At 36.2% G+C, this 12,459-nt stretch overlaps 1 protein-coding gene across 3 annotated transcripts in view; it reads right to left on the reverse strand.

Annotated features, from left to right (window-relative positions):
- LOC123540446 (RCC1-like G exchanging factor-like protein) overlaps window positions 1–11,716 on the reverse strand; it is a 68,724-nt gene extending 57,008 nt beyond the window's left edge. The window contains exons 1-2 of one of the 3 annotated variants that reach the window (XM_053526918.1): window positions 11,601–11,660; window positions 9,882–9,963 (exon numbers count right to left, since the gene is read on the reverse strand). In XM_053526918.1, coding sequence (XP_053382893.1) covers window positions 9,882–9,889 — 8 coding nt within the window. In that variant the 5' untranslated portion in view covers window positions 9,890–9,963; window positions 11,601–11,660. Of the gene's footprint in view, window positions 1–9,881; window positions 9,964–11,566 lie in introns of all 3 variants that reach the window. The other 2 variants (XM_045325482.2, XM_045325483.2) reach the window with 2 other exon arrangements.
- Window positions 11,717–12,459: the final 743 nt, after the last annotated feature.

A 12,459-nucleotide genomic window follows, 5' to 3' on the forward strand; every position in this document is an offset into this window, starting at 1 on the left:
TGTTCAAAACCGCGCAATTCGCTATTACTTAGGCGTTCATCGATTTACACCTAAACTTGCACTTTTAGGCGAAACAGGATGGATACCCAGTACCTATAGAAGATGGATTTGTATAATCCGATATTGGAACAGACTTGTAAAATTAAACGATAATAGAATCACTAAACGAGTATTCAATAAGGATTATCAGAATTCAAATATAGTAAATAACTGGTGCAACGAAGTGAAAACCATTATGACAAAATTAGACCTTATCACTCATTTTAATAACAAAGTAACGGTAGATATGAATTATGTTAAATCGAAAATTGGAGAATATTATGCACACATATGGAAAAGTGATTATGAAAAGGTGCCTAAGTTAAGGACATACAAAACATTTAAGACTCAATTTTCGTGCGAAAATTACTTGTCTTTAAATCTTAAGAGAAACGAACGTTCCATCTATGCACAGTTCAGATGCGGTATTCTGCCCTTAAGAATAGAAACTGGAAGGTATGTCGGGGAATCTGCAGACCAAAGACTTTGTAAAATATGTCAAACGGGATTAATTGAAGACGAAACTCATTTTTTAATTGTTTGTCCTGTGTATAACAATACAAGATCAGTGATATTTAATGACATTATTTCGAATGATGTATATATCAACATGACAGACAGTGAAAAACTAGTTTTCCTTATGAAAAATTATCAGAATAAAGTTATAAAGTTTCTAGTTAGAGCATATATGTTAAGAAGAAGCTTACTTTATGATAAGTAAATATAAGATACTTTGCAATAATTAAAACACAATATTCTGTAATATGTTTTTATCCATTTTTATCAGTGTTCAATTTATATATAGAGATGTATACTCGATCTCATTCATGTTTCAGTCTTGGTATTGTTCACAACTTATGTTAAATGTAGTAATAAGGTGACTTATAGGTCCGATGGGCCGGGTGTCTTTTGATGTATTTGTATTATGTATTCAGAATTTATGTATACACAAGTCACTATAATAAACAATTTACTTACTTACTTACTTACTTATAAATTTACTCAAGCAGTAAAACGAATTCAACAATTCATGAGCACAATCCATGAACTTAAATAATTAAAAACATTAATTTATTATTCTAATTCATCAGTTCCTAGAAAAACAAGAACTTGATAAAAGCTGATTATGGTGTACAAACTGCTATTTATTATCGAATTTTCTACGATCGTATTATTCCCCCGATATTCTGAACATTTTAATTACATTTATTTCACAGCAAATCTAAAGTTTGTTGAAATTACACACTAATTCATAGAGCAATTTAATGTATCTTTAAGATAATCAGGTTTGTAGGATATTACAGAAAGTATTATTCAATTTATTGTTTATAAATCTGTATAAAAAATACTAATTTTAGACCAGTCTGATTGTTATTGAAAGTCTGCATAAATACTTAGTCTGGGTCAGCAACTCTGACCCTACGTGTAGTATGTTTGTCACAAATTGGGGGTATCCGGCAGCCATTTTCTGTCATAACCCTAAGGGAGGTTCCTAAGTAGAATCCCGTTTTTAAACACTTAATTTTTTATCTCTGTAAGGGTACTGACAGCAACATTCTGTCATAACCATAAAATAGGCTCTCGTTCAAATTAGGTTACAGATGGCCTTCTTCCATCACAAACTCTGTGTTCTCTAGTGGAACCCTAAATTTAGATTTATTCAAATGGACCTCAGTATTCATGGTGTTACTTGTCACATTTTATTTTATGACGATATTCTGGTATTATAAATTGGCTGTTTACTACTGTTAAGGGCTTTGTAAATAAAGTTGAAAACTGTTTTTCGATCAAGTTGGTCTTTAGTTGAACTTAGATTAGTTACTTGTGAGTAAACTTGATATACTCAAGTGTTTGAACCTTTGGGGTAGTAACCGCCCTATTGGAATATCTGTCCCTTTTAACTGAAGTGTTTCTTCCACAAGCAAAAAGGGGCATGGTGCAGTTGAATCAAATGGGCACTTTTCAGCAGGCTGTTGCAAAAAAGGGGCAATCATTGCAGCTTTCATTATGGTCAGAACTGATGTTCCTTATTTTAATCACTTAATGCTGGTGGCAAACCCATTATGTTGGTTTTCTCATGGCACGGCTCAATTAATAACATTCAATTTTTACATCATTCTAAAGAAAGCCAAGGGTGGTAATAGGACCTTGTATCTTGTAAGACATGGTTTGAATTTTTGATAGAGCATTTTGCAGTTAACGTTTCATCCATTTTGGTCGCCAAAAAGATTTTAAATTTTTAAGTTTGGCTTTGCTGATTATCATTTAAACATTTAGAATGACTTAGCAGGCTAATAGTTAGTATAGAAGCAACTTTTATGAGTTAAAAAAATAATTTTAAAAAAACTATTTTTCATGCTTCAGGAAAATACAATTTTGATCAAAATATTGACATTATTGATAATTAATATATTTGCATTAAAAAGCTCATAGTACCAATTCTACTGACCTTAGAATGAAGTATAAATCATTTATATAAAATATAATGATTTGCAAAGTCAGGTACAAATTCAGGAAAAATCCCTGATTTAAACGGTAGACTCTAACAGACAAATTTTAGAGTCTGTCATGCATATTTCTGAGAACTGATTTAACTGTTTACAGCTATCTACCTCTGGGTCAAGAGTGAACTCCTAGCCACTGTCTCCAGTCAAAGAGCTATAAAATAAATAGATCCGTAAGCTGAAAGGTGTATAGAGCGAATCGCACCAACATCTCGTGGGAATTGAACAAGATCAACAGTTGTTGTTTAAAAACTTGACCCGATTCGGTTTATTACATGTACATGCCGGTTGTATCGCAAGTGTATTACTTTAATAAACGTCTGTTAATGTGATCAGAAGTAATCAAGTCAGCAAACACTTCAATAAGATAATGCCTGTTAACATGGTGACACAAGCTTAAGCGAGATTATCTGCTCCAATTTCCAAAATTACCAGAAAAAAAGCCTTACCCAAATGGCTTATCGGGATGACTTAATTTATGATCCGATATTCTATAGTTGTCATCCCTCTAAGCCTTACCCATATCTGCATTTTACTGTTAGGAAAAACGAAGACATTAAAAAATCCAAAAAACTCAAAATATACTGGTCAGACTTACTTGCTTGGATAAAGGACATCGGACATTATGCTAGGGATTTTGCCCTAAGTTCAATGCTATTTCTTGACTTCAGTAGCTGATCGTTTTATATAACAGCTTCAAATACTGATAAATAAGTTATATTCCTATCAAACTGTCACAAAAAATAGTTTTATTTTATATTCTTTTCTTGAAATTCGAACAGTTTGTAACTAAGGGTCATATATTTGAAAAATTAAAAATGTGTATTTTTCGTTAAAATAAGCATTGGTATTTAAGGTATGTCTACTATGAAATATTTTAACACAATAAATAAACTGATACCATGCAGATTATCAGTTTTATTGACATTTTTGAAAATAAACGAAACGGAAAAAATAAAAGTGGAACAAAACATTTGGTCCCTGACTGTACTTCAGTTATTTCCACCCGAGTGCCTTTGAAAACACTGATGCATTGATCATATCCTATTGTTTGTTTTCTATACATCTATTGCTATACTGTATTTATACACATGTACAATACTGACCGGGCATTATGTGGAGGATTATCATTGAATACATGCAGTGGTGTAGCTTGTCATACACTGGCGTAGTTGGCCTTTTTCAGTTGAAACGGAGGGGTGCAGGAGACTGCCTATTCCACTGCAGGTTCAGGGATGCCTTACTTTTAGCATTTTATATCAGTGAAACTTCACTAGCTAGTATCAACATTTATATAGATATTCTTGTGGTGTCTGTGTTAGTTATTTGAGGTCCTTACTAGTATTTCGGTTGGCTTCGAAATAAGTTTCAGACGTATGAGCGAACTGATGTTAATTCTGGGGGTGTCAGTGTTAGTTATGGGTGAGTCAGTATTAGTTCTATTGGTGTCAGTGTAAGTTCTCGAAACAATTAGGTTAGTTAATGAGATGGTGACTGGTTTAGTTCTGTTAGGGTATAGGATGCTGGATCGAATAAAAGCAAATGTTGCTCTTAAAATGCATTCTAGGTTCGCTTCAACTGTGTCCTTGAAAAATTCATAAGATATACTTATAAGGATCTGTCTGCTTTCTAGCTTCACTTTCTATGTCCCCTATTTATTTAGTTTAGTGTTTTCTGCGCTTGAAATACTTACAAAAATGAATAAAGCTGTATATATGTAAGGTTTAGAAAACACATGCAATAAGTGTCAAATATATATGTAAAAATTTATTTGCTGACACCCTGTACGTAGTTTTTTTCAATTTTAAACACTTTCCCACCTGTGACCAAGTGCCATTTTTGCAGCATACGTATATAACAATTATTTACAAAGGCATGTAAACTATTTTGTTGCGTCAATGGTGGGAAAGATGTTTAAAACGTAAAAATGATTTATGTTCATATTTTAAAAGAAAAGAGAATGAGAAATGTCTACAAAGTCTTCTTTTTTATTCATAAACTTGCAAAATGAAGTCACATTTATCAAGAAATGGTCTTCAACTATCATAACTATGCAATTTCAGAAATCTATCCCTATGTCACTTTTTCCTTAATCGGTTAGGCAATCTGAATAGGAAAATGTCCGAGGTCCTTAAACATTAATATTCATATATGTGGAAACTGCATATGGATTGAATTAATCCATATTTTTTAATAAGAGACTTACTGGTAAATCTTAGAAAATATAATGTAACATGTGCGAGGAGATATCTACCCTGATACCAGTTCAATAAAAGAGCAGACAGCCGATGACACTAAATTGCAGAAACAAAACACAAAATATACATTCATGAAATGTTAGCAAGGCAAGTTTATTCTTTAATGTCAACATAAATTCATTATCAGAGATGTATTCATTACAAATACTTTGTACATGTACCAGGAAACATTCCCAACGGATTTCATTGGAGATTTCCTAACTGAAAATATGCAGAATAAGTTTGGACGTGACAGATACAGAGACAGTCAAAAGTTATCACATTGTCCCGAAACCTCCTATTATTTGGACTAATATCTCTGCAGATCATTCAGGTGCAAGTCAAAACATACCCAAGTCAAAATGTACCCACAAGAAATCAAAATGTACGAACTTGTAAAAGTCAAAATGTACATGTACCCATGTTTTTTTAAGAAGTAAAAATGTATCCATGTTTTTAGGTTGACTTTTCGAAGAAAAAGTAGAGCTATTGTACTTGCCTCAGCTTCGCTGTTGGTTAAAGTTTTTAATAAAGTCAAATATCTCTGTTACTATCAAAGCTATATTGACTTGAAACTTAAAATACATGTAGTTGTTTACTATCAAAGTCTACACCAGGAGAAACAATCCCCATAACTCTGGTTTGAACTCTGACAGAGTTATGCCCCTTTTTAACTTAGAATTTTTTTGTTGAAGTTTTATCAATATTTAACAGGCAACGCTCTAATTCAGAGAAAAGTGGGTACATTTTGACCAAACAATGTGGGTACATTCTGGTCTCTTTGGGTACATTCTGACTTTACCATGTGGGTACATTTTGGTTTGGGTACGTTTTGACCATAAATTATAATCCAATCATTCCATCCGATTAGGCAGTAGGGAAACAGGCTGATTCGGACCATGGCTGATTCGGACCAAATACTTTGAATAAAAAAAGACGGTTTTGTATGTCCATCTTGAATTGCATTGTACTGAATAAATTCCAATGGTATATATATTATTTTGGAACAAATTGTTTACTTTTCAGTATCACATCGAGAGAACAGGAAGTGATTTCGAATATAAGAAAGGCTAATTTATGTCTATGTGTAATATTGTTGTCATCAAATGATATATATGTATAGATTTATGCAACAAATCAATGAATTCAATGAATGTAATGATAATAGTGTGAGTAATAAATATGTCATTATTCTAAGTTTACATCATGTTTCACATATCATGTTACACGTTGTATGTTCCCTTCTCGGTGATATGGACATACAAAACTGTCTTTAGAGCCATATGAATAGCCTGTGAGGCTATTCTTACGGGACCGTAGGAATAGCCACTTCCTCATTGATTATATTTGAAAAGATAATGTGTTAGTGCATGCTTTTATTTAGAAAGCATGATAAAATGTACACCAAATTGAGGAAATCCAACCAATCCCCATGCAAAAGTAACACTTTCAAAGCCCTTAAATATAGCATCCAAAAACAGCTAAGGAACTCGTACTGGTCTTACCTAGAATCAGTCATATTCATAGACGATTCACAACCAGGTAAAAATAAGAAATTCTGTTCCTTCATAAAACATAAGAAAACAGAAAATTGTGGTGTAGCACCTCTTAAGCATGAGGGTCTAACATATACTGACCCTGCCACCAAGGCCAATATACTAAATAGGCAATTTGAGTCTGTCTTCTCAAAACCACAACCACTCAGTTTGAAGCAACTCTGCAAAAAAGTTACTACAAACACTTCAGCACCCAATATGCCCATGATCTCCGTTACAGAAGAGGGTGTTGATAAACTCCTGCAGGGGCTCTCTCCAAACAAAGCCACTGACCCAGATGAACTCTCACCAAGAGTTCTAAAAGAGCTACACCACGAGATAGCGCCTATCCTTACAATTATATTTAGGTCATCCCTGGAAATTGGCTGTGTCCCACCAGATTGGAGAAGTGCAGTTGTCGCCCCTGTGTATAAGAAAGGCCCGAAATCCAAGGGCAGTAACTACAGGCCAATATCTCTCACCTGCAAAGCTTCCAAATTATTGGAACACATTCTAGTCTCCAACATCATGACACATTTTGACATTAATGACCTCCTAAGCCAGTACCAGCATGGCTTCAGATCTAAGCACAGCTGTGAATCACAACTGATCAGCTTTACACAAGAAGTTTACGACAACCTTGAGTAAGGCCAACAAACAGATGTAATAGTTTATTTATTTTGTTGGGTTTAACGTCGCAACAACACAATTTTAGGTCATATGGCGACTTTCCAGCTTTAATGGTGGAGGAAGACCCCAGGTGCCCCTCCGTGCATAATTTCATCACGAGCGGGCACCTGGGTAGAACCACCGACCTTCCGTAAGCCAGCTGGATGGCTTCCTCACGTGAAGAATTCTACGCCCCAAATGAGGTTTCGAACCCACATCGATGAGGGGCAAATGGTTTGAAGTCAACGACTCTAACCACTCGGTCACGGAGGCCCCCAGATGTAATAGTAATGGATTTTAGCAAAGCATTCGACAATGTTGATCACAATAAACTGATATTTAAACTTAATGAGCTGGGCGTCCACCCTATGGTATCACAGTGGATAAAGTCATTTTTGAAGGGCCCAACCCAAAGAGTAGTTGTAGACGGCTGCGCTTCTGACACCTTGCCTGTCCTGTCCGGTGTCCCTCTGGGATCTGTCCTAGGGCCCTGTCTCTTCCTGGCTTACATTAATGACCTACCAGATTCTATTAGAGGTAAGGCAAGACTGTTAGCAGATGATACCATAGTATACCTTACAGTCAAGTCCTCATCTGATGCCCAAACACTACAAAAAGATTTGTACGCCCTCGGAATGGGACTGGTCAATGAAATTTAATCCAGACAAGTGTGAGGTGCTGAGAATTACTCGCAAACGAAACCCTGTCATGTTTCCTTACACCCTGCATGACAAGGAACTGAAATCTACCGATACCGCTAAATACTTAGGTGTTACACTAACTAAAGACTTAAACTGATCTGAACATATTAATACTATTTCCTCTAAAGCAAACAACTCTCTTAAATTCATCAAAAGAAATGTTCAGACAACAAACAAAAAGGTCAAAGAGAAAGCCTATAACACCTATGTTCGACCACAACTCGAGTATTGCTCATCCATCTGGCACCCCTGGCAAAAGCCCCTCTCATACAAAGTTGAAAAAGTGCAAAGATCAGCTGCACGGTTTATCTCTAACGACTATAATTATACAAACAGTGTAACCAAGATGATTAACACTCTAAACTGGCAAACTTTAGAACAACGGCGCATACATCAGGCCCTTCCCCAGAAATTTTTTAAGGCGCTGGGGTAAAGTTTGCGTGGTGGGATAAGGGGTGGGTGCGGGAGGGGTCTCCCCTCCCGTGCTCGTTTTTTTTTAAATAATCGAATCCAAATGGTGCTTTTTTAAGTATACCATATGCAAAAAAACACAACAACATGTATTTCATTACTTCTACATTTTCACATAATCAATATATCATATACACTACACAGATGTCAACTTCTTTTATAAGTATTTTCGAACAACACATATGTCCTTCCACTTCTTTTGTACTAACACTAACAACACATAGGCATTTTTTTTTATATAAGTGTCTGTCTTTGGCCCTGTGCCATTCCTTTACTGCACCACTGAAATTAAAGTCATTCAATTTTTGTCCCTGCATGGACACCATGGGTAAGGCATTAAGCACTTTCATGCTCACTGGTGAATGGTGGGTGGTCTTTACACATTCAACTGCTGAAACCTCTCTCACAATCTGAAAGTACAAAAAAATAGTATTTGTTATTTTCCCAGAGCAAGGATAACCAAGGATGGATTTATATTGTAAAAGTTCCTACTAAGATTTGACATTTATCTTGTGTTCTTCTCTGCACAATGAATTGCAACAGTATTCTGTTAAATATTTGTGGGTGTTAACAACAACATTGCAGCTTTCTTTTTTTTTTTAACGTCGCACCGACACATGATAGGTCATATGGCGACTTTCCAGCTTTAATGGTGGAGGAAGACCCCAGGTGCCCCTCCGTGCATTATTTCATCACGAGCGGGCACCTGGTAGAACCACCGACCTTCCGTAAGCCAGCTGGATGGCTTCCTCACATGAAGAATTCAACGCCCCGAGTGAGGCTCGAACCCACATCGATGAGGGGCAAGTGATTTGAAGTCAGCGACCTTAACCACTCGGCCATGGAGGCCCCCTGCAGCTTTTTACACACAGAAGCAGGTTCTGTATTTCAAGTTTAACTATGTATTTTACTGCAAGCAGCAAGTTTCAGGAAGAACATGTATACACACCAGCTGTGGAGGTTGGTAGAAGCAGTCCCACTGTAGCGACTTTGCACAGGTTTGGGTGAGACTCGGACAGATTACCAATAATCCACTCCATTGTGCTCAAATGTTCATCTGTGGTAAGGGTGGCTTTCGCCTGTGCCCATTCAATAACCGCCCGGTCTTCTTCAAAGGAGAAGTGTGATGAAAGAGCCTGAAATGAAACATAAGTTACAATGACATGTTTCAATGACTTGACAAAATGAATCAAAACTTTTTTGTTGTTGAGAAGTTTCTTGTTTTTTTTTCTTCTAAAATTCTTTGGACCATACATGATGCTGTAAATATATTCAGTAAATAGAGATTCTAAACAAATCAATGTTTATTAAGCATAGAAATACTTACTTCCTTGAAATACAGCAGAAGAGAATTCATTCATCCCTTTTAGTTTTACCGACTAGCCCGGCTCTTTACGTGAGAAAGTAGGCAGTTTATTTGGAACTGGTCTTTCCCAGGAACGATGGTTAGGTAACCTGCCCTAAATTTTGTTATTCCACTGAAACTTGTATCATTTGGTCTTTTCATGTTTACTTTGAGAGATACAAAAGCAAAGTGATAGTAGATAAAGTTTAATATTTAGAAATTAGCAGCACCTTAAACAATAGTAATTAAACATTCTCGAAAAAGTTTGCTTCAGTTCATCAGGAACAATGATTTCAAACTTCAAACAGTCAAAGAATCACTGGTCATTTTAATACAGTTGCCTTTCTCTGCTAATTATTACTCGAGAACAATTAACTTACCCATGCATGCCTCCACCAACTGTTATCCCATTTCTTTGTATAGACTACTAATAATCCTTAACTAATAATATTCCAATCACTCCTGTTCCAATTAACCGCAAACTTGTGAAAACACAGACTTTCATCAACACGTGTCGTATTTAAACCCTTATCAGTACACGGTAAACAGCTAGCTACACTGTGTATTCATAAACTATACCTGAGGTATCTCACGGGGATGAAATCGCTTACTGATTAAGACGCTGCGCTAATAATTGAGGCACCACGCGGGATATTTAAACGCTGGGGGGAAGCTATATTTTGTGTTTTAAGCGCCGCGGTAGCCCGGTGCCTTATGCGGCTGGGGAAGGGCCTGATCTTTTCTCAATTATTTTTACAAAATCCGAACGAATCATGTATGCATCGACCATAACCATCTAACTCCGACCAGAAACCTTAACTACTATTCCACAGTCCCGTACTCAATACCACATGAACTCCTTCTTCCCCCGTACAATCAGAATATGGAATGGCCTTCCTCACTATGTAGAGTCTAGCCCCAGCCTCAACATATTTGCTGAGTGGCTGGCTACTGTACATCTGTAGTAACTTCCTTCACTATGTTTTTAACTTAGCACCTGTAGTAATTTTTATTCTTTGCACCTAATGGGTTTTCTCATTTTTTAACACTGCCCAGACAAGCGCCTTCCAGTCATAATCGCTAATGATTGTTGGAAGTAACATGTAGATGTAGAGATGTAGATTATAATTTAGACAAGGATTACATCTACATCTACATCTTTCACCCAACCGTCGATTTCCGACTATCACTGGGCGGCGCTGTCAGAGAAACAGTTGTTAAAGAACTGATATGTTACAATGTTAAAAGAATAAAAGCTAAAAAAGACAGTATGCTACAGTTAAAATGGGACAGAGGCAACAGAATTACATACTGACCACCGCCAGCCTCTCTCTAAAGATACTGAGACTGGGGCTAGATTTAACATGAGTTGGTAGGGAGTTCCAGAGTCGGATGGTCCTAGGGAAGTAGGAGTTAGAAAAGTACTGAGTGTGAGACATGGGGATTAAGTAATTTAGGTTTCTAGTTGGAATAAGATGAGATTGGTCGACTGCAACTGTCTGGGTCCTTATTTTATAAAACATTACTAATGAATTGTGTAACCTTCTATATTGGAGTGTATTCCATTCTAAGGTTTTCAGCATTTGTGTAACACTACTGGTGTAACTGTAGTCATACATGACGTACCTAGCAGCTGACCTTTGGACATTTTCGACTTTGCTAGTGAGGGTTTTTTGCCAAGGATGCCAGACGCTTGAACAGTACTCAAGTTGAGGGCGGACATAGGTGTTATAGGCAGCAATTTTGACCTTTTTATTATCAGTTTTGACATTTCGTTGTATGAAGCGAAGAGTGGAAGTTACGGTACCGTAATCGTAGCCACTGCCTACTTTATATAAGTGAGTTTGTAAAAATAGAAGTAGCACAAATTAACACTTAATTTAATTCATTTTTATTCTAAATCACTTGGCATCTTAATGTTTCCAAGTGCCTAGTCCAAATATACCAAGTGCCGAAATTTATCGAGTACGAATATTTTTTTACCCTAAAGTAATCGAATTCTTTTTTCTTTTCGGATTGAACTCGGACAGTGCAAGATTTCTATAAAATGAAAGCATGCACTAACACATTATCTTTTCAAATATAATCAACCAGATTACCAAAGTCTGTGTATTCAAGGACAAGCTGATAAATATTGTATTCACGTCTTCCAATTTTTCATGGGCGCTGCCATTTTGGATTGATATCGAGGCCACGTCCATTTACACAACTTCCGCTTTGGCAATAACTGGGAAAGAGACCTTTATTTTGTATTTTTGGTCACTCTTGCTTATTGTAGAGGTTTGTTTGGGTTAAGTTTATTATGAAATTTTACTTGTTACTTCAAATACAGTTATTGATCGTAGGTTTTAACCAACAAATGCAAATCAATCTTTTATATTCTGCACCAGATTTCGGATAGAATTGACCCGGTTTTTCTAGCCGTTCGGTAAAAATAAAGCTTTTATATTCTGCATCAGTTGTGGGATGGAATTTACTAGCTGACCGGTAACCAGACACCTAGCCTGTTCGCTAAGGGTTTTCTAGCCGTCCAGTAATTAATGAACAGTGTACTGAATTAATTTAGGATGTGTCTAGGGGTACGGATCCGTACCTCTAGAATCTGATTCTAGAGGTACGGATCCATACCTCTAGACAAGCCTGTAAGGGGTTTTCTAGGGGTACAGACCTCCGATTTTCTACAGATTAATGGTCATTTACATTTCAAATTTTGTTGAAACTGAAAAAACAAACAAGACCATCAGAATTCACCTTAAACTTGGACCTAAATGGTTTACAGAAAACACCGTTCACCCGATTTGTTACATTTTCTTTCGAAACGTAAATAACCGAGGAACACCAAATAAATCATGAACTGGCAGAAAAAAAATATCAAGATTAAACAAAATAATGTTAAATATGTTGGGGGAAAAACTATTTTTAATGATAATTAACCCTTAGGCTTAGGGTATTTATGTT

Source organism: Mercenaria mercenaria, chromosome 16 (genome assembly GCF_021730395.1).
Source record: "Mercenaria mercenaria strain notata chromosome 16, MADL_Memer_1, whole genome shotgun sequence".
In the NCBI taxonomy this organism is placed as follows: Eukaryota; Metazoa; Mollusca; class Bivalvia; order Venerida; family Veneridae; genus Mercenaria; species Mercenaria mercenaria.